The sequence below is a fragment of the Saccostrea echinata genome, unplaced genomic scaffold (assembly GCF_033153115.1).
Source record: "Saccostrea echinata isolate AGI-Se365-2 ecotype Australia unplaced genomic scaffold, CSIRO_AGI_Sech_v1 ptg000001l, whole genome shotgun sequence".
Taxonomy (NCBI): Eukaryota; Metazoa; Mollusca; class Bivalvia; order Ostreida; family Ostreidae; genus Saccostrea; species Saccostrea echinata.
In genome coordinates, this window is record NW_026889750.1 from 16,624,440 (window position 1) to 16,652,157 (window position 27,718).

At 34.3% G+C, this 27,718-nt stretch overlaps 2 protein-coding genes across 3 annotated transcripts; one reads left to right on the forward strand and one right to left on the reverse strand.

Moving 5' to 3' along the window:
* The first annotated feature begins 791 nt into the window (after positions 1-791).
* Positions 792-6,651, forward strand: LOC133185903 (serine-aspartate repeat-containing protein F-like). Of its 2 annotated transcripts, XM_061321205.1 has the most exons (4): positions 792-931; positions 2,160-2,227; positions 4,967-5,546; positions 5,697-6,651. In XM_061321205.1, exons 1-4 carry the CDS (start codon positions 826-828, stop codon positions 6,368-6,370), a joined length of 1,428 nt encoding a protein of 475 aa, XP_061177189.1. In that variant the 5' UTR covers positions 792-825; the 3' UTR covers positions 6,371-6,651. The 2 variants fall into 2 exon arrangements, with proteins under 2 accessions (XP_061177189.1, XP_061177183.1); XM_061321199.1 differs by having other exon boundaries at positions 4,967-6,651.
* A 3,992-nt stretch (positions 6,652-10,643) lies between these two features.
* LOC133191878 (opioid growth factor receptor-like protein 1) lies at positions 10,644-27,684 on the reverse strand. The gene is made up of 7 exons (XM_061327660.1): positions 27,549-27,684; positions 26,983-27,075; positions 26,015-26,087; positions 24,353-24,431; positions 24,025-24,091; positions 23,713-23,858; positions 10,644-11,475 (listed from the first exon to the last, which is right to left on the reverse strand). Exons 1-7 carry the CDS (start codon positions 27,660-27,662, stop codon positions 10,839-10,841), a joined length of 1,209 nt encoding a protein of 402 aa, XP_061183644.1. The 5' UTR covers positions 27,663-27,684; the 3' UTR covers positions 10,644-10,838.
* Between the last annotated feature and the right edge of the window lie 34 nt (positions 27,685-27,718).

The window sequence follows — 27,718 nt, forward strand, 5'->3', positions numbered from 1 at the left end:
AATTCTATTTCTAGAAATTGGATTTCTAAAAAGTTCAATAAGACCTCTCCGTCATCCCCGACACAGGGGACGAGCATATACAATACTGGCGACAATTGATGGAAACATCAAGTTATAGAATTTTACTTCAACTTCAATTTTCAATTTTGACAAAGTATTACATTACAAATGAAAACAACTAACCGGCAAAATAACATTTTAAGCAAGAATACATGAATGAGAGGCAATTGTGTTACTATATCATGTATATTTCAGAAAATAGCAAAGTATGGAAGCCTCTGCAATTTGTATATAATATTATTTTATATACATGTACTAAAACAAATCTAGCATTGTATAATATTAATTACTGACACAGAATAAAATTTTGCAAAGTTTGGCAAGTCCAAAAATGACTGTAGTGTCGTTACTGTTCAATAGGTCATGAAATTTGATAACATTAGGATTCATATAAAATATTTGGTACAATTTTTTTTCGTTCGCCTTCAACATTCTAAATTACAAAACAAAGGGTTTATTAGAGTTATTTCCCTTGACTCGGTTTTTCTTCTCTCTTTCACGGACAAGGGATGTAATTCGAAAATTATCTAAATCGTTTAAGCAAAAGATAAAGTTTTTGTAAACATGTATGGAAATATTCGTTTTATTTTTTAAAACAATATATCAGACTCAACAAAATTAATTAGAAAGCAGTTCATCCTACTAGTTTTATCTTTTTGCTCAACTCCAAAGACCGGGAAATCGAGTGCAATTTATGACGTCATATTATCGTTTGTGACGTTCTATGTGGACGAATTATTTGCTTTGCACAGATTTGAGATAAAGATGAATTCGTCTTACAATATTGCATATATTGTAGCATGTGTGATCATTTTTGCTGTTTATGCAGCGCCTTTTGAAAAAGGAAATGTCGAGCAGAAGTCTTCCGATGGTAAGTAAAATTGAAACAGATGTCGAAATCATGAATGATAAGGGCCCCATTATGAAAGCCATTGTACTTCTATAAAGAAGTACAATATATTCTTTATTTAAATTTAACAAAATGATAGTTTGTATTACGTTCATACACCTCTTGACAGCTACAGCTTTTAAAATTAAACTTAAAGATTACAGTATTACCAGGCCCGTAAGAAGCAATTTCAGTTGGGGGGGGGGGCACAACCATACATTTTCAGTTGAAGGGGGCACTATCAACTACCAAAAATTCCTTGACAAGCAAAAAAAAAAAAAAAAAGAAAAAAAGTCATCAGACGTTTTTATTGAGGGGGCATATGGATACAGTAGCTATGTTTTCTTTAGTAATCTATATAGATCTATATCGGTAAAATTATTGGGGGGGGGGGTGGCCCCCGTAACCCCGGTTCCTACGGCCATGATTACAATGTAGTTGAATCCACACTTTTAAATACTTATGTCCCTTGGCCGCCATCTTTCGGGGAAAACACCGTACTAGAATTCCGACATTGACCTTTGTAACTTTCAAGTTGTAATCTTGTCATTTGACTTAAAAATAATTGTTGGATTTTATATTTTGACTGCCCCAGGTATTTTGATTGCGTCAGAGTGGTGTTACCCATACATTGAAAGAAAAAAAATTAAACACAGTGAATTTATCAAAGCATGCCCAAATTTTTGACAGGTATAAAGAAGAGAAACGATGTTTTTTTCCATTGACCTTTGACGTCTCTATACATGTATGAGTGAAAAACAACATACAATCAAGCAATCAATCAATCCATTGACCTTTTGGTTGACTCTGCAAAGGGAATCAACTTTTGCAAAGAGTGGCTTTATCTAGCTTTATTCTAGACCTATTTTTTTTTGCCTCGTAAAGCGGAAAGGGGGAGGGGGGTTGGAGTTGGGGGGGGGGGTGGCGGTGTGATTGTGGACAAAAATTTGGTAGAGGTCAGGGAAAATTTTTTCCCTGAAACCAACACCTTATATTGAGAGGGAGTTCAGGTTTTCTGTGTACACACAACTCAAGGGAGGACGGGGTGTGTGTGAAATATCCTGTAGAGTATCAGTCAGTATGCACCTGTAGTGATAATATTTTCTGGTAATAATTAACCAAAATGCCAATCTGATTACAAAAATAAACGTTTTCTACTATAAATACTGGCATTATTTATTATTATCTTAATTTTTTTTTTTTTTTGCAGATTTCGTACGCGAAAAAAGAAGTTCAGAGTTATTTCCTATGGACCATGAAGACAAAATAGCAGAAGAGGTGTGTAGAAAATATGTAAAATTTCCTTAAAAGATTTTTTAAAAAAATATTCCTAATATATAATCTCAAGATATAATTAAGTATGTTTAGGTACATGAAATCTGTTTCAAATGTACCAATCAATAACAACCGAATTGTACAAAATGATAACTGAGCTAAATTGAATATCTTTGGTTACTCACAGCCAGCTCCTCATACAGAGATGGTCAAAGGGAGATAATTGAAAGTTGCCTTTAGTGTACTAAAAAAATGTATAGATGAAATAGGTTTAAATATTTAACAGAAAAAAAGTTTGATTTTTTTAATAAGCCTTTTGCAATGAAAATTTTGTTTTTTATTTTTTTACTACTTCCTTTGTCTGATTTATGCTAAGAGTATTTTTTTTTCTCTCAGAAGAATAAAATAGAATAAACAAGAGGCCCATGCACCACAACACTCACCTGCGAAGCCTTGGTCTGCTAATCTTCTCCCCTTATTCTCAAGACAAATTGTGTCCTCATCCCGACTCAGAAATACTAACATGAGCTTACAGCTCGGGTGTACTAAAAAGGAAATATTAACTTTAGATAGTTCAATCCTGAGGTTCTGAAAATCAGGGGTTGATTACTTGAAAATGCTCACAAAAATGTCCCTGAGCTCTCAGAATAATCTGATTTTACCCATGGTATTTCTTCAAAGTTCATCATTATATAGTTAAACATAGGGAAAAATTATCAAATCTTAAATATATTTTCAGGAAACCCAAACAAAAGCACGCACTATGCATTTTCTAATTGACAATTGATCAACAAATGAGTTGCGTCAAGCGAAAAGGGACCTTCGTGACATAAACGTAATTACGTCACAATAGCGCTTCAAAGACGTGACGTTTCATTTGTGCGTTTGCCAATAAAAAATATTCATACGATAAAGCAAAACAAAAATATATTTGCGTAATACATATGTTAATAAAAATAGACACGCCTATAACTGTCCCCCAAAAAATGTATAATCTCGTCAATTTATAGATTTTCTGGTAATTTTTCAAAAATAAGGGTTTGTTTTTGTGGAGGTGGATTTGGTGATTATAGCGAAAGAGAAATAATACCTTGACCGGGATCAATCACTACATTAACAGTGATGTCAGATATTCATTTACCCCTTTGCGAGCATTAACAGTGATGTCAAATATTCATTTACCCCTTTGCAAGCAATCGTACTACTCGGTCATTTCCGTGAATAATAACTCGAGGAAAATGGCCGTGTTGTTACGAATGCCAAGGCGAAATGATTTCAGAGTAGAAACTTGTTTGGTTTTGTATTGTCAGCGGTCTGTTCCCTTGTCAAGGATCCTTTCAAATAAAAATTTTCTAGAGATTGAAGCATGGTTATGTTGATGATGTAGAAAAAAAGGTGAGATAATGTCGAAATTGAATATATTCCTTGAAAATTAACTACTACCTTTATTACTTCTATATAAATGTACATAATTATAGATATTTTTTTTTCTTCAACCTTAATATTATCACTATTTTACAATGTATACAATCATATAAATACTAAAATTTGTTCTTAGATATTGAAAGAAAAAAACTTTTAAAAACATCTAGAAAAAGTAATTTCTAGTCAATACAAAAGGATGATTTAGTAATGACGTTCCAATTATCAATGACGTTTTGTGACGTTATTCAACGTTTTATAGCGTCATCTTGTTAACATTGCATTGATTTTGTTTTAGAGTTTTAATTAGAATTTAAAAGGTATATAATAAAAAATTTGGTGTCAAAATATTCAGAAAAATTAGCTCTTTCAGAAACGGTCAAAAACCTATTTTCGAAAATTTTGTCACGAAGGTCCCTTTTCGCTTGACGCAACTCAAATACATTTTAGGGTAAAAAAAAACTATAGGTATCCAGGCTTTTATCAAAAATTGCATGTTTTTTTTTTAAAATATTTATAAGGTTCTTTAGTTCTTCTATTTACTGCAATTGTTATAAAGTATATAGTTTAAAAAGCTTGTGCTATCATTGAGACATCACAGATCAGTTTTAATTACATATGATAATAATAAACATTTGGTATTTAAGGCTAGATTAAAGGAAATTTGATAACTCTAAAAATGTATTTATTTTTGTACTTTTATGGAGTACAAATGTCAACTTTTAACAAGACCCTTTTTATGGTTTCAAAGAACCTGGATTCATATTGAGATGCATGAAATGAAAATTGTTGCATGAGAAGATTTCAATTTTAAACTTCATTTTGAGACATTTTTTAATTAAATAATTTTAAGAGTCATCGTTCCTGGCTGTGGAGCAAATATCCTTAAGGAAAGGAAAGAGAACCCAACATTAGTAACATAAATCATGGCTTAGTTGTTTCAGCTTTTTAAAACTTTGGTTTAATAACTTATTTTTGACCACATGACTGAGACACTCAAAAGTTCAAGAAGGATTACATTTTATGTTTAGAAAATAAAAAATTGATGTTAGATTTTCCATAATTTTATAAAATACCATGTATTTAAAAACTTTGATAACACTTCTACTTTTTGTCATTGAAATCATCTCTCTAGAAGAAAATGGGGTAGAGTGAAAGTGGAAAAAGGGAATAATTGACATAGAAGAGGGTAAGGGGGTGAAAGGGGGGGGGGGGTAGGATGGAGAAGGGGAAAACTTCTCTTTCCTATCGCACCTCTTACATATAATTGAATTTAACTCAGTGCAATGATTAAAATCTTTAACACACAATATTTTTCAGGACAGTAAAATAGATGAAGCACCAGAGGATCATGTACAACGCAGAAACTTGGACGATGATGATGAAGATTTGGATTCAGCAAAAGGAAACTCTAGTGAAATCCTAAAAAGAGAAGTGCAGGAGGATGTAGAAAAAATAAATGATGATGATGGTGATGATGATATAGAGAAGAGGGATATTGATGATGATGATGATGATTTAGAAAAAAGAGACGATGATGAAGATGATGATGATCTAGAGAAAAGAGGTGATGATGAAGATGATGATGATCTAGAGAAAAGGGATGCTGAGGAAGATGATGATGATCTAGAGAAAAGGGATGCTGATGATAATGAAGAAGATTTAGAGAAAAGGGATGCTGATGATGATGAAGATGATTTAGAGAAAAGGGATGCTGCTGATGATGATGATGATTTAGATGAAAGGGATGCTGTTGATGATGATGATTTAGATGAAAAGGGTGCTGATGATGATGAAGATGATTCAGAGAAAAGGGATGCTGATGATGATGAAGATGATTTAGAGAACAGGGATATTGATGATGATGATGATGATGATGATGATGATTTAGAGAAAAGAGGTGATGAAGATGATGATGAAGATTTAGAGAAAAGAGGTGATGAAGATGATGATGAAGATTTAGAGAAAAGGGATGATGAAGATGATGATGATTTAGAGAAAAGAAAAGATGATGATGATGGATCTGATGACAACAATGAAGATAAAAGAGAAACTGCTGGAGTAGAGGTTGATGATGATGATGAGGATGTAGATATTGATGTAAGTGGTCAATCAAAAAGAAGTGATGCCGGGATGAGTTCTGATGATTATGTTGAGCAAAATGATATTAAAAAAAGAGATGTTTCTGATGTCCGAATGGAAAAACGTGAAATTGAGGATGAAATAGGAGATGAAGACATAAGTGATGAAGACATTCAGGATGAAACATTACGGGATGTAAATGAAAATGATGATGAGGATATTGATTTTGAAGGAATGGAAAATAATAACATCGAGATAAGAAATGCAGAGGAGGATGACAATGATGAGAACAGAAGGGATGCAGAAGACAATGAGGTAACAGAAGAAGATGCAAGAGATGAGGAGGAGAAAATTACAAGGGGGGCATCAAATGAAGCAACAAATATGGAATCAGGTGAAGATAAAGAGACAAGGGAGGCAGATATTAAAGATGGCACAAAATCCGGGAGCTTTGACAAACTGATGGAGGAACTGCAAGACTTGACTTCAAACACAAACAGTGAAAGCAAACGAGAAGATTCAGCAAGTATAGACAATAATGCAGAAAAGAGGGGTGCTAATAACCAGGGGGATCCTAATAATACATTATCAGCAGAACAGATCCAACAGGAAATAAACAAATTATTGAAACAGACCAAATAACTAAAATGTACTCGACATGAATTTAAATGCATGCTTATCATACATTACTGAAGTAAAATTAGATTAAAGAAATAATTTTCTTGACAGTATAAACTAAATATAATTGTGATTCTATTCTTAAATTCCTTTGTACAACTATATTTTGTATTAATTTGATGTTGAATTTTTGATTTGTTTGATTGAAAGGAAGAAAAACATTAAGCTTCTTTGGTAAGTCATGACAACACAGAGAAAAGGGTTTGGTTATAGAAGATTATCAAAATAAATGATTTTTTTATAAAGCTGATTTAGTTGATTTCTGTATGATATTCAGTCATATAATAAAAAAAAAAGGATGGACAGAAACAAATTTGGCAACATAGTATTCTCAGAGTCTGTACAAAACTCACTTTACTAACTTTTATGTTGGTTTTTGATTTTGACAAAAGATGTTGCAATGGTTACTAAAAATAGAAATTTCTGTGAAATCTTCCAAAAATGCTACTCCTCCACCAGTTTGGTCTGATTTCTGTAAGAGTTGGTACACAAGTAGACTAGACTAAGATCATGATGCAAAATTCAGTGTATGAAAAATAGCGTAAATATTTCTTTTATTTTAAGCTTTGAGCTGCACGTACTGTCTGTATTTTCCAGTGTCCAAAAGTCAATAAACATCAATGTCATAATTTTACAAGCTACAGACCCGAAGTATCGGGCAGACCCGTGGAACGCGGGGGGGGGGGGGGGGTCATTTTCTGAGTATAGTATTTTGCTATATAAAATTTCCTTCATATGCTGGTTGCCCCCCCCCCCCATTTTTGTTGCAGTAAAGTCGAGAAGTGGCATATTCCAGGATTTGGACGGTTAATTACTTTTTTTTTTCAATTTTTTTGTTTGGCAGATTTGGGTGTGTGTGTGTGTGTGCCCCCCTTACTTTTTAAGTCGTTTAAACGGACCTGTCGGGGGGACACCTTTTTCTCCAAACCTTGAAACCTTGGACCTTTTACCTTGACAATGTTCATTGAAAGGGCGTTTCCCCCCCCCCCCCCCCAGCAGTATAGTCAAATTGGAAACACCCCCCCCCCCATACACAGTAATGAATAGGTTTTCAAGATTGCGACATTTTTACCTTTGTTTACACTGTATATTTTTATTATTATTTTTTACTTGTCAAAGATTTTTTTAGGTAAGTTGTCAAATAATTTTCCTGACTCCCCTCCCCCATTTTCAAAAAAAAAAAAAAAAACCCAAACAAACTACGTCCCTGAGTTTAATGGTGAGATCTTCATACAATTTCATTTTCTGTGTGAAACATTTTTCAAGTGCATTAGCAGCCAATAACAATTCAAAAAATTTATTTTCACTCGTGGCCAAATATTTGTCGAGACTTCTAAATCGGTTCCACAGCCTTTTAAAACTGTGACAAGTCTCTTCATATAGAAGGCGATAACTGGATTTCGTTGTAGAAATTGCGTAAACTTATCACAACATTACCTTTAATCAAACAAATATGTGTACGTAACCATTTAATCTCATACCTTTGTTCCTTATGGTCTCCAAGACCAGTTGACTTTAACCATTAACCTCATATCCGTTGATCTTGTACTATTGCCGCCAAACTAAACATGGATAGTGCAGTTTGACGTTTTTGAAGCTAATTCTTGCCCCGACTCTATGCAGATACAAACACTTCGTCATTGTTTGCGCAAAGGCTGGGCACAACTTCATACTAGGGCATGGTAAAACATCAGACTGAAAGTGGTCACGATGTGTAGTCACTATAACCCCAAACACCCTCCCTTCCCTTGTAATGCAGTGTTTTATGTTTACTAATAAAATAAATCACCTAATGTTTAGAACTGGGTCAGAAAGTACCTTCAGGTAGAAGCAAAACGAACCATATTACAAGTGAGCAATTAAAAATTAGAGCAACCAACATCAAATAAATAATGAAATTAAATAAATATCGAATTAAAAAACAACTATGACATAAAAAAGCAAAGATCAACATTTACTTTTGAAGAATTTGTTTGAAGGTTGAAAATATTGATCATATCTTAAAATAATCCACAATAAATCTACTTATGATGATATATGACGTGTCAAACGTTGCAATATTTGATCTTTTCCATTTGCACAGCTGCCCAGCAGGATAGCGGGAGATTATCAAAGCATTAATGCATTTTCACTCCATGATCAATAGATTACCGCCCTGAAACCAGAAACTCTGACCCAGGGAATGAATTTCACAATTTTGGAAGAGGCACCGTTGCATTTAGTTGTCTGCTAATACATGTATGCAGGGGCAGAGAAGAAGATTTTTAGAGGTTTTATACATTTTACTAAATGATCAATAAAGTCCCGCCCTGAAAAATTTTGAACTTTTGAAGAAGGAGGCATCCTTGCTGATCATAACCATGGATTTAGTTTGTCCACTAATATCCAGGGGTAGAAACGATTTTAAAGAATTTATGCATTTTCACTATATGATCAGTAGAATCCCGTCCTAAAATTAACCAAAACCTCTGACCCAGGGGCCATGAATTTCACAATTTTGCTCATCACAGTTTTGGAAGAGTCATCCTTGCTCATCAAAACCATGCACTTAGTTTGACTGCTTTATATACAGGGTGGGAGAAGAAGCTTTTCAAAGAATTAATATATTTTCACTATTATAATATGATCAATAGAGCCCCAACCTAACTCCAGAACCCTGGCCCTGGGGATATGAATTTCACAATTTTAATAAAAGTTTCATTGCTTGTTATAATCATGCTAAAGGTTTTGACTGCTTGGCGTCCAATAGTAAAAAGAAGATTTTTGAAAAATTGCATTGATTTTTATGGTTTTTGGCCCCAACCCTCGACCCCAGCGGGCAGGACCAGAAATTCAAAATTTTTCCTCCTCCCCTTTTGTCCAAAGATGCTCTATACCAGAATTGGTTAAAATAGTTAAAGTGTTTATGAAAAGAAGCTGAAAATGTTCAAAAGTTTACGACCGACGGACGAAAACGGATAGCAATAGGTCACTTGAGTGGTTAAGGTGACCTAAAAATCATTAAAGCTCAGTGCACAATTTCAGGGTGATCAAAATTAAGTTACCTTGACCTTAAAGATAAACACGACTCTCCTGTACATCTTGTGCAACAACCACAGGCACTTGATGTTTAAAACATTCTCTTCATAAGTAAAAAATCAATACTGTAATGATTTATTATCGTACGGAATGGGATTTTTTCCTTATAAAGAAAAAGTTTAAAATTAACGTCAAGTGCATGCCTAAGGCAAAGGCATATGATTCAATTCCAGTTAAGGTTTTTAATCATGATTTCAAACAACAAAATTAAATGACCTTGGCCTTGAATCTGACCCATTACACCATTAAGTTGAATTCCTACAAGTCTTGCTAAGTTATTGAACAGACACATTGTGCGACAGACAGACAACCGATGCAAAACCAGAGAGTAATCTATTATTTTTATTAGTTTCAGGTTTGAACGTATGAATTAATATGAATATCTAAAACTGTCCCATTCATAAATACAAATAAAATTTTCAAACATATGGGAACTGATAAGAATCTACTGTAGCAGATGAGCCCCCCCCCCCCCAAAAAAAAAAAGCTAATCAATTGAATGTAATTATGAATATGCAAAAAATATGTCTATAGCTACTACCTAGTATTTTGATATGCAAAGCAGACATTTTTGGCATCTTCTTGTCCTCTACATGAATATAAAGACTCGATGCTTCGTAGGTACAGATGACATTTCTTCAAAACTTCAAGTTGCCTCTGAGCATCGGAAGCTTCTTTAAATTACCTCTAAACATTCGTAAGTAATATTAGCATTGAAATGAAGAAGAGTAATAGACCTCAAGAAAATTGAAAAAAAAATAAAGATATTTACTTAAATAAAAGGTAAAATTATTTCATCCATTTGTGACAGAAAAGTTAACCCCTTTCAAAGACACTTTCGATAAAATAACTCTTAACAAGTACATCGACGAAAAGAAGTTGTCGATGGCATATTTATATTTATAAAATATATACTAGTAGTGATAAAACTGCCACTGACTTCAATGAGAGGTGACTGAATCAATGACAGAGCTCTGCCATTCTGCCACCTTCCGAAAACTTTCGGTAACCATTCAATCGACTGAAAGGTACCGTTTCATCCTGACTTATGTCTTGTCCTCAAATTCACACATGAGTCTCTTTTCTAATTTAATGAGATGTTCATACACATTAACAAATAATATGCCAACAAATGCATGAATGAATTAGATTGTTATGAACATCTGCATCACTGCAATTTGGACCATTTACTAATGTGCAAGTTTTTGCAACTACAGTGTATTTTATTTGAAATTAATTATTATAATTAATAATTAACAATTAATACGTATAAATTAACCCTCGTTATTTCAACTTTAGGCGTAATTTATATACGGCAGCAAATCTTTTGTGAATTCTCTTAACAACATGCGGGTTAACTCGTATCCATTTTACTGCCTTGATCATCTACATTGTCTGTTTCCATGTCGGTCTCATTTTTTGGGTCTTTTTTGCCTTCCATCATCTTTTCTTCAGCTTTCAATAATGCTGCCACGTCACCCTTTTCCTTATCACTCATCTCAGCCCCCGTACCCTCCTTTCCCTTTGTTTCCTCTGAATCTATTCCTAATCTTTCCTTTTCCTCTTTCTGTGAATTTCTTTTCATTTTTTCCTCCTTTTTCTTCCATTCCTCGTTGGAAGCCTCATCGATATCCTCGCCTGACTCGTCCTCTAACTTTCTTTTTTCCACCTCTTTCTGGTTTTCTAAGGATTTCTCCACCATTTTATCTACCTTTGCACTTGACACTAACTCTTTTCCGTTTGTTTCATCATCCGGGGAGTTGTAACCTGCCTCCATCTTTCTGATGTAATCTTTCAGTTGCTCGCGATCTTCCTCACTTTTGATGGTCTCTAGCCAGTAGCGAACACAGCTTTCTAATGTATTTTCTAACGTCTCGTGCTCCATTGCCTCCTGCAAAGTAAACTCCACAAACGGACGTTTGTAATGTTCATAACCAAATTCTCCTAGAAACTTCAAAATCCTGGTAATCCTTAAATAGTTATGGTACGATCTGCAAAGACAAAAAAAAGTTTCATTAATATTTCTAGTGTTTATTAGCTTTATTTGAGTGAAAATGGTTATCAGGTTCCTTAACTATCTAGCAGACAACGCAATTCTCATGTTGGCCAAAGTGTTCGCAGTATAGGGTGCATTAACTTTTATTGGCAAAAAATTTGCAAGCATTGCAAATAATAGCACACTAAATCTGGGAATGATCCAGATTCAAGGTCATACACATAAAATGCAATTTTGACATACTTTTTCATATCTATGCAGTATATTATTATCTTGCCATTTTGTGCCGATCAAGTACATTGTAAAAATGCAGTTCCCCCACGAGCTAAACACAACTCCCCACCCTTAATCTGACATTAATTCGTAATTATCATAAATTTCTCCAGTACACCTGTTGTACATCAAGGTGAAGTCCTGTTGAATCTTAAACATATAGATGCCAAAATAAAAGGATAAAATCGTCAGAAGCTACATTAGATACTGATTAGATATCAAAAACCCAAACGCTACAACTGGTTGTGCACTTGGAAAGGAATTTCTGAAGAGGTTGTTTGAATATGTTGAAGAGGCCCTTAAATTCCCTCTCCCACATAGTAGTGCAACGACAGTAAATCCTGCACTGATTAAACAAATACATCAGATAACTATTATTGAATATTGAACACTTACGGATTTATCAGGTTATCTTATTGATCTGAGTAACCCGAAAGGCATTTTACTTATGAGGTATATATCTTATGCTTTATTTCTTTTGGTAGCAGACCCAATCATGAACTTGAAATACATGTTCTAGGGGAGTTTGAAATAAAATTAACTTGCAGCTTCATTTGTCCAATTTCCGTGAGATTTCAGTGTCACCTCTGCTGTATACGTAGATGTGTAAAACAGCTGGCTAGGTCTGCTTCGACGAAATTATTCAAGATATCTTAGTTAATAAATAAAGGTAAAGAACACTGTACATGTAATGCCAGCTATCTATCCTTATTCAAAAAAAAAAAAAAAAAAAAATAACATAACTACATGAATTTCATATTGACCAAATAAAAATTACTTTGTTAATACGAACTAGCAGCAAAAGAAGGCTTATGATCAGAGTATACACCTTTCAGCATTGCCAAGTTACAGGGATCGTTTTGCCTTTTTTTTCAAATTGCATGAAAGGTTAGCCAGTTATTGCCTCGACACGATTCCTACGATAACTAAGGTTGACTTTCTATATAAAAAAGGTTAGTCATCAAAGAGGTGTAAATTGGTGTTTTATCATTGTTGATAAGCTAGTTTTGTCGTGTTTACCTATCCGTTTAGCTTTTACACAAGGTTTTGTTGCCATCTACATGTCTTTGGAAAGTATATATCAAGTTAAAGAATTGTAGCCTCTATCTAAGCATGTAAACAACTCTTTCGTCAACAGAAGCAAACAGGAGATAGTTCAATACCCTAATACATAACCATTTGTTCGTTTTTTGCATTAACTCCTATTGATGTTATTTTTAAGGTACAACCTTTCAAGCAAATGACAAATTGTGTGGAAAAAGGTGACTTTTTCTCTACCTATGGATAACACTTGCCGTGACAAAAATTAAAGTCAAAGTCATTCAAACTCTGCGTTCACTGAAATAAGCAACTTCATGATATGATCTATATCCATTTAAATTTCTTTCTGAAAAGAAAAATTATACGAACATGTACTGGATACCATGTATAATCCGTGTCCTTTATTTTAAATCACTATTACTTAAGAAAATTACATCTAAATCATTAATTCAGTAAACAGGTAACTGGTCAAAAATTTTGTGTACACTTTTTTGAAGACAATTTGAATTCATATTTATATTTTACATAATATACCCTACAAGCAGTAACTACTGAAAATGAAAAGCTCTCTCAAAGTATGCAAAGCCATTTGACAGTAAACGATCTCCGTTTTGTATACTTTTTAGCTCACCTGAGCTGAAAGCTCAAGTGAGCTTTTCTGATCACCCGTTGTCCGTCGTCCGTCCGTCCGTCTGTCCGTCTGTCCGTCCGTCCGTCTGTAAACTTTTCACATTTTCAACTTCTTCTCAAGAACCACTGGGCCAATTTTAACCAAACTTGGTACAAAGTATCCCTGAGTGATGGGGAGTTTAAATTGTTAAAATAAAGGGCCAAGTCCCCTTACAAGGGGAGATAATCAAGAAAAGACAAAATTAGGGTGGGGTCATTAAAAAATCTTCTTCTCAAGAACCACTGGGCCAGAAAAGCTGAAACTTATGTGGAAGCATCCTTGGGTAGTGTAGATTCTAAATTGTTAAAATCATGACCCCCGGGGGTAGGGCGGGGCCACAATAGGGAATCCAAATTTTACATTGAAATATATAGGAAAAATCTTTAAAAATCTTCTTCTCAAGAACCACTGGGCCAGAAAAGCTGAAACTTACGTGGAAGCATTCTGGGATAGTATAGATTCTAAATTCTTAAAATCATGACCCCCGGGGGTAGGGCGGGGCCACAATAGGGAATCCAAGTTTTACATTGAAATATATAGGAAAAATCTTTAAAAATCTTCTTCTCAAGAACCACTGGGCCAGAAAAGCTGAAACTTATGTGGAAGCATCCTTGGGTAATGTAGATTCTAAATTGTTAAAATCATGACCCCCGGGGGTAGGGCGGGGCCACAATAGGGAATCCAAGTTTTACATTGAAATATATAGGAAAAATCTTTTAAAATCTTCTTCTCAAGAACCACTGGGCCAGAAAAGCTGAAACTTACGTGGAAGCATCCTGGGATAGTATAGATTCTAAATTGTTAAAATCATGACCCCCGGGGGTAGGGCGGGGCCACAATAGGGAATCCAAGTTTTACATTGACATATAGAGGAATAAATCTTTAAAAATCTTCTTCTCAAGAACCACTGGGCCAGAAAAGCTGAAACTTATGTGGAAGCATCCTTGGATAGTATAGATTCTAAATTGTTAAAATCATGACCCCTGGGGGTAGGGCGGGGCCACAATAGGGAATCCAAGTTTTACACTGCAATATATAGGAAAAATCTTTAAAAATCTTCTTCTCAAGAACCACTGGGACAGAAAAGCTGAAACTTATGTGGAAGCATCCTTGGGTAGTGTAGATTCTAAATTGTTAAAATCATGACCCCTGGGGATAGGGCGGGGCCACAATAGGGAATCCAAGTTTTACATTGAAATATATAGGAAAAATCTTTAAAAATCTTCTTCTCAAGAACCACTGGGCCAGAAAAGCTGAAACTTATGTGGAAGCATCCTTGGGTAGTGTAGATTCTAAATTGTTAAAATCATGACCCCCGGGGGTAGGGCGGGGCCACAATAGGGAATCCAAGTTTTACATTGAAATATATAGGAAAAATCTTTAAAAATCTTCTTCTCAAGAACCACTGGGCCAGAAAAGCTGAAACTTACGTGGAAGCATCCTGGGATAGTATAGATTCTAAATTGTTAAAATCATGACCCCCGGGTGTAGGGCAGGGCCACAATAGGGAATCCAAGTTTTACATTGACATGTAAAGGAATTAATCTTTAAAAATCTTCTTCTCAAGAACCACTGGGCCAGAAAAGCTGAAACTTACATGGAAGCATCCTGGGATAGTATAGATTCTAAATTGTTAAAATCATGACCCCCGGGTGTAGGGCAGGGCCACAATAGGGAATCCAAGTTTTACATTGACATATAGAGGAATAAATCTTTAAAAATCTTCTTCTCAAGATCCACTGGGCCAGAAAAGCTGAAACTTATATGGAAGCATCCTGGGATAATGTAGATTCTAAATTGTTAAAATCATGACCCCCGGAGGTAGGGCGGGGCCACAATAGGGAATCCAAGTTTTACATTGAAATATATAGGAAAAATCTTTAAAAATCTTCTTCTCAAGAACCACTTGGCCAGAAAAGCTGAAACTTATGTGGAAGCATCCTTGGGTAATGTAGATTCTAAATTGTTCAAACAGGACCCCCCGGGGTAGGGCGGGGCCACAATAGGTATTACAAGGGGGGGGGGAAATCTGGTAAGGACAGCATGGCCAAAGTTACTCAGGTGAGCGATGTGGCCCATGGGCCTCTTGTTGTCCATACTACAGATTAGTGCCGAATATTTGTCTTCGTAAGTCTAATTGTTTTTGTTTTTCCTGGGGCTCATAAAATAATAGACGTCACTGTAAATCATGATTAATTCAAATAATGGCGCCTATTTCGAAAGCTGAGAAACAAGAGACTGTGGTATTGCAAGAAATCAACAAGACACGGGGGGAAAAGGGAAGGAGAAAGTTTATCGTTCTTCCAGACGACTGTTCATTTGTCACCCTAAGTGTGACAGGGAGATACTTCTAATCATGTATAAATATTGAATTTACACCTTTATAAGGGTCCGAGGGTGACGACCACTCGCCAAGCTATCGCGATGCAGGAGATAAATTGCCCCTAAACATGCATATTATCCCAGTACTTCTATCCATATCATAATAAAGGCGAAAGATTTCAATAAAAGGTATTTTTGCTTTAAAATTTTGTCATTCAAATATTAATCTACATATTTCACACGGAGAGCATCTTTTCCTGTACACTTGTTTTATCTTTAACTAAATGTATGGCGAAGTTTGAAGCCTGCATGTATCGTAAGACGGGAATAATGCCAAAATATAATAAAAAATACACAGTCATCGGTAGTTCACTGAAAGTCTCTGTTATCACAATGCACCTAGAAACATGACAAATCACGAAAAACGTTAATTAAAAGTAAACATAGTAACAAAGTTTGGTTCTATACACCTGTATGTATGGAAAAGATCCACCCAACATTGGAAGGTCGATTATCTGTCTTGTAGTCCTTTAAATAACACTTAGGGAGGGCACAGTCACGTTGGGGCGCTAGACTTCAAAGCAGAACTTTTCCAGGTATTAAAAACGTTTGTTGTATTTTGCACTTAAAAAAACGAAACATCAAAAGTGCATAAATCAAAGGGCATATCAACAGCTCTGACAATGTGGAATATTTCTGTGAAATGCCAGGTTACAGAACGGGGTTAAATTTCTAAATGATTGGGTGGTACATAATTTATTTTAAAGATACAGTGGAATTTTCACGACAAAAAACACCCTGATCTGTAAGGGTATATTTCTTTGGAGGGTGTTAAAATCATGCCTTGTGCTTTAAAGCACAAACATTTAAATTAAAGGTTTCCTTCATAATAGATATACCAGTAGTATTTATCTGTATGTAAAAGAATGCTACAATGCTGCAAAAAGTGTTCACTATGTGCAACTTTTAAATACACAAGACATGAGAAACCTTTAGGGACATTTAGTGCATTGGAAAATTGGGGTCTGACCAAGTTGTATCACTTGAAAACAAGACGACGTAGGATGCAAGATTTACATGTAATTACCCGTACATGATTTAACATTTGACCCATCCACCCACCCCTCCCAACTAGGTGGTGAAATATCTCTTTTGCCATAATTCCCTATTTGTTTGTCTGTCATATACTAGCATCACAGGCACGTAGTATCGGGGGGGGGGGGATGCCCCCCCCCCCCCGCTTTTTTTTTCAGACATAAGTTTTTCTATAGGAAATGTTCATTGAAAGTCCGGTTGGCCCCCACTTTTGGTTGCAGTATTGTCAAATAAGAATAATATAAGGGGAATGCAGTGTTTGAGTAAAAAAATTGGTACTAAAAGAAGTTGGAATCTCCCCCCCCCCCCCAAATAGGATTGTCGAGTTTGCACAATTTTCCTTTTTTTTTTCTTTTGCTTGTCAAGTTTTTTCAGGTATGTTGAAAATTTTTTCCTCGGGTTGCCCCCCCCCCCCCCCACTTTCAAAAACATGCTACGTCACTGCATCATTTTTGCACAATTATATATATTTTGAAACCCTTCACTGGAATAAGCTTTGTATGCTACCGCGCAATTGCTTATTTATGAAGGTGTGTCATGACATTGACTCAAGATCATTTCTGAGTTAAAATCATTTGGCAATGAATTATTTTAAAAGTTGTTAGGGCTATAAATATCTCTCACTGGTATGAATTTAGACTTTACATATAGGTATGTTGTTACCCATAAACTTATAGCATGTAAGGTGTCAGGACCTTGAATCTAGGTTATACACCTAAAAGTTCAAGGTCACTAGGCAATGTGTTTAGCCTACAATTTGCAGACCTTTTATCAAATGAATTCTACTGTATTGTTATCTTCATTTATTATTACAGAATGTCTCGATCAAAACATTGACTTGGCAATGATATGTAGAGACTGTATACCAGCTAAAGATTTGGAATCTAATTTCTGTATAAGAATAAAATCACTTGCAATGTTAATTTTCATTATATTCAAAACAATCTTCTGAATTATGATCTTTATTAAAGGACATATTATAAAATCATACAGTCAAAGCCAGGAATAAATCTGTAGATTTGTTTCTGTTTTTTTTTTTTTTTTTTTGGGGGGGGGGGGGGCATGTATTAATAACTTTTAATAATAAATTGTGTACAATTTACAGTAGTTCCAGATTTTGTCTTCAATATCTTAAGTTTTTTTCTAGGATAACCTAATTCTGAACAAAAACAAGACTAGTAATTAGAATGAGTTCCAAAAATGGTTCTAAACACTTCAGGAATGTACACTTTGACATTGAAACCAATCGGAGGAATTTGGATGAAAATATGGTCCAATCATGTAATGCAGGGGGTTTAAAAGCTAACTTACTTATGCAATGCTTTGACAACTAAGGAACATGTAATCTGTTTTTGAAAGGAACCGGTTTTAGAAAGTCTAAAGATTATTTAAGTGATGTCACTATGCACTGCAATAGAAATATCCAAATGAGTTCCATGTAACCAAGCATTGATACATCAGGATGTGTATAAGGAATGTGACAGACTGCAACTACATACAGAGACTTGCAAGCTGCTACAGCCATCACTAAAGTATTTTAATTTACACACTCAGTATTTACTAAAACAGAGTCAAATTCTGCTTTGATACTACTTGAATGCAAGTAAATTAAAAAGTGACTATTTTTCAAAGTATCACTGATACCAGCAGGTTTTAATTTTTTATCATCACCCCCCCCCCCCCCCCCCCCCAAGGGGAGGGGGCTTATAGTGACAAAATTTAATGAGCTTCTAGAAAACCATCTTAGCACCATTGTCTTCCTGTCAAATGAATTTGTAGATGTATGCAGATGTAAATAAATGAAATCTCTTATGGTCATCTACAAATAAAAGTCTAATATGATTTCAACAACTTTAATTTACACAATGAAACCTGTCTAATCTAACAGCAATGAGACACAAATTTTGTGTTGGAATAGACAGTAGTTAGGTGTCGGACTGCCAAGTGTAGAGAACATGAAAAATAGTTATTTAAAAGTAGGCATGAAAAATAATGGTCAGAATTCACAGTGAAATGGATTGCACAGGTGTCGGATTAAACAGTTTTTACTGTAGTATACTGAGGCTAGATGTTGACTTTACAAAGTGTAGTCTTCTTTTTCTTCTGAATGTCAATATATTTCTGTTTAAAGCTTTGTCCCCTATTTGTGCCCCCAACTTAGTTCCTAAGGTCATATGGTTCGAACAAACTTGGATAGATCTACATGAGTTGCATTTTAATAACTTGACAATCTGCACCCCTGCTCTCTTGAGAAGATGATTTATTGAGATTTCTGAAAAGATGTTCAATGGAGATTTTTACCTAGATACCAGTAGCCACAATATAATCTAGACTCTTTAAGGAAACTTACACCCAAATTTTATCTTTTCTGTCGTTGTGGATTTTATAATGACCTAACTCTATTTCTTCATTATCTCCCCTTGAAGAAGGGTATGGCTCTCCATCTGATCTATTTTCAAATTAAATTCCCTTCAATCAAGAATACTTTGTACCAAATTTGGTTAAAATTGGCCAAATGGTTCTGGAGAAGAAGTCAAAAGTGGGAAAAGTTATTGACAGACGACAAATGAAACAATACACACAAACAGATGGATATCAAACACTTTTTTGATTGGAAAAGCTCATTAGAGCCTTCATCAACTAGGGTGAGCTAAGAAGGGGATCATCAAACTAAGTTTTAAATGCAAAGACAGAAAATAAACAAACTAAACTACAAATGTACATGTACATCAGCAACTCAGTAAAGCTGTTTGCAGTGAAGACTGTCCCTAGTTTGTTTTTAGCATCTACATGCATGTTTAGGTACTTTTATTGATTTACACAGAGGCTTTGAGGAATGAAAATTTTGGCTAAGAGGGAAAAAATTTAAAAAGAAATTTAATAAAAAGAAAAATGCAAAGAGCAATAGCCAATCAGTAAATCTCCAGTTTTAATTTGCATACTCATACATTTGGACCACAGTCCAAACGTTACAAAGTTAAATCCCTGGTATTTAAGAAATTAGTTTCCTGATTTGTGTCCTTATCTTGCTCCTTAAAAGAATTTACCTTCATTTTACATCATTTATTTTTTTTTCTCTAAAATTCCCTATCTATATAGTCACCACACGAAATAACTGGGGTCTAATTTAAAGAATTTGTTGGGTGATTTTAACATTCCAAAGGCTGTAACTCTCCAGGTAGCCTTATTTATGGGGACTAGGTGAGAAGTGGTTCTCTTTTACACTGCTTCTGTAGGGTTGCTCAGAACTTGCATCAAAACATAGATTAAGCGTCTCAGCACTGATTGACAAATAGCAGAGTATCACGGATAAAGTTGATTATGTGATTTGCGTTTATTGAACTTCACACAAGTAGATCATGAGAACTATGTGAAGTATTACGTGACATTGGGTCTCTCCTGCAAGTTGGTTAGATAAGCTTTAGGAGGAAACATTGTACTCATGAGTATAACATTGGTTGCGTAGGCCAAATTTCTTAAATTCCAGTCAAATTTCGGGTCTCTCTAAGGTTATTCTGTATGACTATCTGAAACCTGTTTGGGTTATTGACGTCTTTGATGGCAATTTACAGCATAATGCTTCTAAATGGTGGTTACATAATGCTCTGTTTGATCCACGTTTTATCAGATTTCATCAAAATGAATTACGGCTTTGATAAATGACTGAGGGGTGAAAAATGCGCAATGTGGATTTTGCTGTTTATTGCTTTTTAAAAGGCCAAGTGTTGTCAATTTTAAATTAGGTAGAAAATCCATGGACTCATTTTTTTTCGCCCATGACACTGTTTACAAATTTATAAGGAATCAAGAACAAGAGGCCCGTGGGCCACAATGCTCACTTATTTACTTTAGCCCTGCTGCTCTTCTTCAGATTTTTATATTCCCTTGAAAAATTGTGAACCCATATTATTGGCCCACCCTATTTTACGGGGTCTCTGAATCCACACACCATGGGGATGCTTCAGTATCAACATGATAACATGGCCTTGCAGTTATACGGAGAAGAAAGTTCTCTTCCTGTACATGCATAATGTAAAATTTGATCCAGAGTTTATAGCCAACTCTAACCTGGGATCCAAAATTAAAAAAATAACTTAATTCACATAATATGGGAATGTTTGCAAATTGATGGTTCTTTTTTGTTTCTTAAGAAGACTTTTAAAAAAAATCTTAGATAGTTCCATGCAAAACTTTTATCCCCTTTTGTGGCCCAACCCTACCCCCAGGGCCATGTGTTGAACAGTTAAGAATCTACACTACCTTGGGAAGCCTTCACATAAGTTTCACTTTTGGTCCAATGGTTCTTGATAAGAAGATTTTTTTCTTATGAATTTCAATGTAAAAAATTGATCTATTATAGTGGCCCCACCCTAACCTTGGGGTCCATGATTTGAAGAATTTACAATCTATATTTATGTCTAGAAACATTCACGTTTCATCTTTTCTATTCCAGTAGCTCTCGAGAAGAAGATTTTTAAAGATTTTTCTTATATATTTTTAATTAATTTTAAACTTTGACCCCTTATTGTGGCCCCATCCTACCCCAGGGGTTATGATATGAACAATTTATAATCTATGCTTCCACACAAGTTTCACCTTGTATGGCCTAGTGGTTCAGTTCTTGAGAAGAAGGTTTCTAAAGATTTTTCTTTTATATTATTGTAATGTAGAACTTTGATCCCCTTACCGCTGGGGTCACGATTTGAACAATTTAGAATCAACACTTTCTAAGGAAGCTTCCACATGAGTTTCACCTTTTCTGACACATGGGTTCTTGAGAAGAAAATTTTTTAATGACCCCACCCTATTTTTGCCTTTTCTTGATTATTGCCTCTTGGAAGCGGGCTTGACCCTTTAAAGTAAAACAATATATTTATAACAAAGGGTTACTAGGTATTATGCAGGAGTTTTGACAAATCCTTGTCCTATTCAATTGATGGAGCTAACAAGCAAATTCAGAGAATTGTGGTCCCTAGTTTTCAGGTGTTATTGGTTGAAGTGCAGTGATCTACAGCATATTGTAACTGTGTTGTCTATCCATCATACTGAAACAAGTTCTATACTTTTTATACTTCTTGATGTTATAATATTCTGGTGTGAAAATTATGGCCAAGGTTAAATTTTTTTTAAAGTAGATCACACTTGAAGGTCAAGGTCATCAGGTCAAAAATCACAGTACATTTGGAAGGTCTTGTCATAGGTAATGCATATCACAGGGTGGGTGGTGGTGGTGGTGGGGATGGGGTCCTGTCAACAAGCACCTGTGATGCACATCTGAAATGTATGAAAATCCTATCTTTCTCATGCAAAAGCTATGTCCAAGTTAAAATTTTTGAAAATGAGATCAAACTTCAAGGTCAAGGTTATCAGGTCAAAAATTATAGTATACTCAGAAATGCCTTGTCATAGATAATGCAAATGTGAAATATGACGTAAAACCTATCTCAAAAGTTATGGCCAAGGTTAAAGTTTTTGTGACAGACTGATTGACAGACAGACAAATGAGATTTAATGCCTCTGTGCTTTCATGAAAGCGGGGGACAATAAATGCACTTCTTCCTAAAATAGTGCGACCCTAACATCCACAACAAGTCTAACAATATAATCACACATGCAATAGCTTAAGAAATGGAACTGTTGCTAATTAAGCCCTCAAGAAGTTCCTGTCTGTAGTGTTTTACCTTTATTTCAAAGTAAAGGGTAAGAGATCAATTGTTACAGGCTTTGGGTTGATGTTTATGACAAATCTCTGTGGACCTTACAATTAAATTTTAATTTCTTTTATTTCAAAGCAACATTTTTATCATTTGAAATGGTCAATTTGGTGGTTAGCCTGTTCTTTGGGAAAACACTATCTGTACTTGAGTCTTTTGACTGAAACTTGCAGTGTAATTGAATTTTAACAGCCTTTGATATATTAAGTCTTTGCTATAGTTACTTCAGAATATACATTTAATTCTGGAGGAAGAAAAATTCACTTAAAGAAATGACTTTTTCACCAGGTTCAGGGGTGCATGTCTAATGAGTCAGAATGTAGGAGTTTTCCAAGCACTAGCTTATGAAAAATCAGCTGTATATGTACAGTGTGTATATACTGTACATCCATCTTATAAATATAAGAACAGACTTTGATATGTTACAAAATACTGGAAATGCACATATTTTTATGGGGTCAAATTTTAGTGGGTTGAGGGGAAAACAAATTTGGTTCTTGGGAGATTTGATTTCATGGTTAAAGAAATGCTGAATTGTTATAGAATGTGTATAAAATTTTACATTTTGTAGAAGCCATGAATTTATGGGTCTCTATATACCTCAAAAACAACAAAAATAAACCCCCATGAAAATTAGTAATTTCGCAGTACATGTATTGATAATAATACAACTTAAAAGTAATAAGAAATCCTGTTTTACCAGAACACTGACAGAGACATATTGATACTAAGATGATACAGACTGAGGAGCTTCTTAGGAAATTCTGCTTTATAATTTGAAAGACAGGTCTTCTTTACATCACTTAGACACATAAATGTTAAAAGCTAGCTTCAAAATATGTTTTACATTCATCATAACCTTGAGCTGTTCTTGGTTTGCAGGAGAAAGAAAGGTAACTCTTGTAAGTTTTCAGAATGATACATGTTCCAGATGAAAATACCGGGGTGGTATGTTCCAAGTATATGGAAAAGGTTTAATGCAAATATGGAGTGTAGATCTAAATATACCATATCTAAGAATTCTCTAAAATAATTTCTTACTCTTTTATTCTTTTACCTATCAATAAAGAATACACTTTCTTTACATAACTATATCTAAGTCAAATAAAAAATTTACCTATTTAGGTGACTAAATCTTGCTTTCCAGTTTTTAGCTCTGCTAACTTGTCCTGTCTTTTCATCCAATTTCATTCCATAGAAATCCAACATCATCTCATATGATTTCAGCACCCGAGCAAAAGCCTTTGGGTCATCCATTATTTTCTGCAGCGATTAAATATCTATCATGACTTATGTCACCTAATTTCTTGTAAATATTAATCATAACCTCACAAAATAAATTCCATATTGTATTTTATTAGTGCAGTACTATATTTTTGGCATGTCAATATTTTCATCATTGACAGAAACTCTGATCTTTCATACAAACCTCAATTTCAAACATTTGTAGTTCTTGTGCATGGAAATTCATCCCAGTTTCTCTAATTGGAAACAACCTGTTGGGAGAAAAAAGCTCTATATAAAAATTATATGATTATTTTTCAGTTCTTCATGTCACATTTCACACAAAATTAGCATGAAATACAAGTAGTCTATTTGTATATACCTAGTAGTTTGTATGAAAAATGAAATGTGGAATGTAAATACAATGAGAATGCAAGCATAAAACTGCATGGCTAACTTAATATATATACATGTAGTCTGAATGTCTATAAATTTCATTTATTGCTGGTACATTTTAAAGTTAAATAAATTACCATTGTACATAACCATGATGCCTCTCAAGCCTCTCATAATCTCCCCACCAATTTTTGTGAATATTATCTATGAAGTCACCTACAAAACAAGCAAACACATTTTACAACAATATAACAGTATTTTGCAGCCCTGTCAATATTGCAGACTAGTGAAATTTAGATGGTATTGCAGCTTGAATGAAACAGCTATGATATACATGCCTAAAGAAAGTATATGATTAAAAAAATGAAATGGAGAAGAAACACTTAACGAGATTAACGCATGTGAGTTACCGCTAGATATAGGTGTTTCTATGCAAATGAGCTTATAAAAAGGCATAAGAGGTAAATTTATTATTCAGAGAAAGTTTTGATTTCATTTCTTATACATATTTAGTACCCACGATATGTCTTAGCAAGTACACATTATGACGTCATATTATGACATCACTGATCTTACCTACTGGAGGTAATAAAATACATCAACAAAACAGCTTCGGCACAAGGGATTACCCTATTTATTTTTACATAAAAATTGTATAATGCTAAGAAGAATATTCTATAGATTAATAAAACTGCTGCATAAATCCTAGGCATTTTCTCATTTGCTTGGAATTTGAGGAAACTTATACCGGACTGTACATTTTTACCCTTATTCAACTTAAAACTTTACAAATAGAAATTATTCAACTGAGCTGTTAATATTTGTGCAGCAGTACCAACAAACTTTGGAATATTTTGCTTCTAAATATACCTTGTTTCAGTTAAATAAAATAGAGCATGCCCTTGCGCCAAACCATTTTTGTTGATGTCCACTATAATCTCATGTAGTAAAGAACAAAGACGTCATAGTATGATGTCATAATGTGTACTGGCTATCTCATATCGTGGGTACCAAGTATGTATTAGACAATAAGTTTTAACTTTCTGTGTATAATAGATATAATCCTTAGGCATTTTAATTAGTTTATTTGCATAGAAATTCTTTACCTAGCCTTAACTCACCTGCGAAAGCCAACACTGAGGAATTGGCCTCTCTCAAAAAGGTGAAAATTCATCATTTCGCAAGTTCTATGGTTGATACAATGACCTTGTCAGCAAATACAATCTATCATTAAGTTGAATGCTGATTGACATTTTTCGTACTAATTGTTGAGCCATTATTTAAACACTGAATTGTCTACAGACTTTTCCATTTCCTGATCATGACAATGAGCAAACGGCAGGTGTAACTGGTTGACAGGGGATGCTTACTCCTCTATGGCACCCGATCCCAGCTCTGATGATTTTTAGAGGTCCGTGTTTGCTCTGCTCCAGATTTGTATTGTTTCAATGTACTTTTGAGCTTGATTGCCATTCGTTATCTCCATATTTCATTGATACAATCATACTGTACATTTATGTTTAAGTTATTAAAATGCATTAACTTTTAGGTCCACAATAAGGGGTTTCAATTATACATTCTTTATTGTCAAGAAGAAAAAATTGATTCTTGTGAGCATTACGGCCCTTATAGGCCTCTGTTTTCAGTGTCATTCAGTTGGTTAAAATATTTTGACTTGTCATTCTACAGTACATTTTGTGGCCATGTTCACTCATCCCCAGACTGAAAGTGGCCTTGCTTCTCTTCAAAAGTTCTGCCATATATTAAACGTAGTAGCATTTTCAGGCAATATACTTTACCATCTGGGTAAGACTTCATTTCATTTTTGTAGAACTTCATGTTGTCTTGCAATTTCTTGTTATCCTTTTTACCCTGAAAAGTTGAACATATTAATATACAAGTATACCTCCCAAAAAAGTAGAGTAAATCAAACAAATTACATGCAATGTAATGTAATTACAGTGTAACGTACAGTATTTCTTTTTTTTTTAATTAGGAAAAAAGATACCATTATGATTTATGAGAGTTTAGTCAAACAGTGTTGACAAAAGAGAAAACTTTCCTTGCAGACTTCATAAAGCAAATTAAGTTTTTGTGATTCAAACACCAAATTCAAAACTTTTTAAAGTTCAAAGACATGCAGGTACAAGTATTTTTACTTGATGCAGAATTTAATTTTGTGGCACAAGAGCCTTTTTCTGTTTACAAAATTTTTATTTTGATATTAAATTGGTGATGTATTTATAACGATATATTCAATATCTGCAGTATGATAATTTTTGGACAAAACCATAAAATTAAATTCTGCATCAAGTAAAAATCATCTGCAGCTGTTCCAGATAGTGTAATTTATACTACAACCACTCCTTGCATTGACTGCATAAAGGTATTCCAATAAACCAAAGCTAATATAGCCTCGTGCATTTCAATGACTAAAAGCATTGTGACATCATCTAAATTGCATTGTTTACGCCATGGCATCATAGTTTCAACTGCTGAGCTGTGCCCAATTTGTTGAAAATAGCTCATTTTAGAGCTGAAATGGAAAACTATATTGCAGGATAAACAAAATACATAATAACTGTGAACTTGATATATAAACAATACTTGGGCTTGGTTTGAGCACTCAAAGAGGGCCCAGTTAGCCTTGCCCTCTATCAAGTTTTCTTACCCTTGCCCAAATATTGCTTATATTTTCAAGACAGTATAATCATGTATTTTATGTATATGACTGTGTCTCTTTTCATGAAAACAAAATTTAACTTACTGGATATCCAAGTCTGTATTGTTCTAAATCATTCCTGCGGTAACTTGTAAAATATGATGATTCATCATCAAGAACACTTTTCTTTTTTTTCATCTGCAATGACATGATATAATTATAATCCTGGAGATCAAATAGTTCTTGAACTTAAAAGCGTCATATATAAATATACATCAGCACTTGAAAGGAGGGATTTTACTTAGATAGTATCACTGTTAAATACTACAGTGTTTACTGCTAGTAAAATTGGGCAAGGGTAGTGGACAATATAAATTGTCTTGCATTACATTAGTATGGTCATATAAAAGAAATAAACAATATTGCCAAGGGTCGGGTTGTTAGATATTGATTCACATTTAAATATACTGAGCAATTAACATGCTTTCGATTTAGGAGGAAAATTATAATTTCATTTTTACTTTCTTTGGGCTTTCTTGGAAATGACATGACGTGTTTCTGTTTTAAAACCTCAAACATATCTTAGTAATCTTAATCTTATCTCTGCAAAATGGTTCACAGGTTAACAATGACACTGACTGACTTTCTTATTGACAGTGATAAAAACATACACTCGGTTTCTTCGCAGGTTTGCTCCCTGAAAAAAAATTTCCCATTGTTGTTTGCTTTAAAGAATCATTTTTGTTTGTATTTATAGAGGATGATTTCCCATCACTTTTGGGCATTTTTCCGCTTTCGGTTTCGACCGGAAGTATCACAAGTTATGCAGTAACTAATGTAA